The sequence below is a fragment of the Pygoscelis adeliae genome, unplaced genomic scaffold (genome assembly GCF_000699105.1).
Source record: "Pygoscelis adeliae isolate BGI_AS28 unplaced genomic scaffold, ASM69910v1 Scaffold181, whole genome shotgun sequence".
NCBI classification, from domain to species: Eukaryota; Metazoa; Chordata; class Aves; order Sphenisciformes; family Spheniscidae; genus Pygoscelis; species Pygoscelis adeliae.
In genome coordinates, this window is record NW_008824360.1 from 715,966 (window position 1) to 717,788 (window position 1,823).

Below are 1,823 nucleotides of genomic sequence, written 5' to 3' on the forward strand. Positions count from 1 at the left end.
AAAGCAGGGGCTGGGGGGGTCGGGGGGGCGGGGCCCCCCCCGCCCAGCCGACACACAGAATCCTGTTCTCCCACCGCAGCAGAGCTGGAGACGCGGGATGGCAGCGTGGCGGTGCCGGCGGAGAAGACGCGAGTGGAGAGCGTGGAGCTGGTGCTGCCCCCACACGCCAATCATCAGGGAAACACCTTCGGTGGGCAGATCATGGCCTGGATGGAGAATGTGGCCACCATCGCAGCCAGGTGATCTGATGGGGATTCGGTGGGGGGGGATGGCGTGCCTGGAGGGGACACGCAGTCAGGGCAGTGTCTGGCTGGGTCAGGCCACAGCCGGGTTGTAGGGACCCTCCAAAGGGATGGTCCCCAGCACATCACCCTTGGGCGATGCCGTACAGGGAGTCCCATGGGTGCATGGTGATGGAGGACCCCAGGGAAGGGTTCACACTCAGCACAGTCTGCTTATTGTCCCTTCTCATGGCTGGTTTTGGTGGTTGAAATGCAGGGGTGACATTTTTTGGGGTCTCCTCAGCTCTGGCTGGGTCAGGGAGAATGCGTGGGGCTGCTGGGGTATGCGGCCATGGCTGGGGGGTAACGCTTGCCCCCTGCAGCCGGCTGTGCCATGCCCACCCCACGCTGCGGGCCATCGAGATGTTCCATTTTCGGGGACCATCGCAAGTCGGGGACCGCCTGGTGCTCAAAGCCATCGTCAACAATGCCTTCAAAAACAGGTGAGCGCCAGCAGCGGGGGGTCCCCATCCCACCCTCCCGGCAGCTCTCCGCACCCTCACCCCTTCTTCTCTTCCCCCCTCCCCCCCAGCATGGAGGTGGGGGTCTGCGCTGAGGCGTACGGGCAGGAGATGTCCATCAGCCGAAGGCACATCAACAGCGCCTTCATGACCTTCGAGGTGCTGGACCAGGAGGGCCGGCCCCGCACCCTGCCAATGGTGGCACCTGAGCCGGGGGTAAGAGCGGGCAGGGCTGGCTTCTCCCCGCTGCGGTGGCATGGGACCCCCGGGAATCCCGCTTAGCGCTGAAAGGCTCTCAGATTCACAGCAAAACAAATGCAGTTTTATGGTGATGGAAATGAAATTGCTCAATAGCAAGTGAATTAAATTGATTGCTCGGTATAACTAATAATAAAGTAAACCACTTGCCTGTGTGGAGATGGAGACGTATTAGCCATGCAAGGCTTAACAGAATATTGCCTGCAAGTTGGAGCTCACCTTTTCCATAATTTAGGGTAAAGAATGCAAACCTCTGAGGTTGATTTTACCTTTCAAAGCAACCTAATCCATAATTTGCTTGGATCCAAATATTTAAGGAAATCTGTCACGCGAGCACGGCAGCGAAGGAAACACCTGCGTGTCATGGGGTACATTGTAGCATGAGCGAGCAATGGCGGCGCCTTCCCCTTGGCTGATCTGTGCCCACCTACCTGATTTTTTTGATGCCTTAAAACTAGGACTCTTCTCCCACCCTGCAGGAGAGCATCTTGCGGCCAGAGCCGGGCTCCTTGAAACCTCCTCTCTGCCTGCTTTAAAACACCGTGTTAGCGCTTTCTTCAAAATAAGCTGCTTTTTTTTGGTTTTTATTTCCCTGGGAGAGGACATTTGCACGTGCTAGGGGATGTGATTTGTGTTTCAGTGGCTGTTTGCAGCTCTGCAGCCGCAGCAAGGGGTTTTTTCCTAATGTGCCAGTGCCCGTCGCTTGATCACAGCGTGGTGGCAATGCCAGAATAGCTCCCGGTTAATCACTAACCACCACTGCCAGCGTAGCTGGGGCAGCAGCTGGTGAGCGCAGGGGCTTCACCTTCCCCCCCTTCCCTGC

The 1,823-nt window shown here is 57.7% G+C and overlaps 1 protein-coding gene across 1 annotated transcript in view; it reads left to right on the top strand.

Moving 5' to 3' along the window:
- Positions 1–1,823, top strand: part of ACOT11 (acyl-CoA thioesterase 11) — an 11,839-nt gene that overhangs the window by 7,818 nt on the left and 2,198 nt on the right. Inside the window, exons 6-8 of the mRNA XM_009319840.1 lie at positions 83–239; positions 605–724; positions 814–958. Coding sequence (XP_009318115.1) covers positions 83–239; positions 605–724; positions 814–958 — 422 coding nt within the window. The remainder of the gene's footprint in view (positions 1–82; positions 240–604; positions 725–813; positions 959–1,823) is intronic.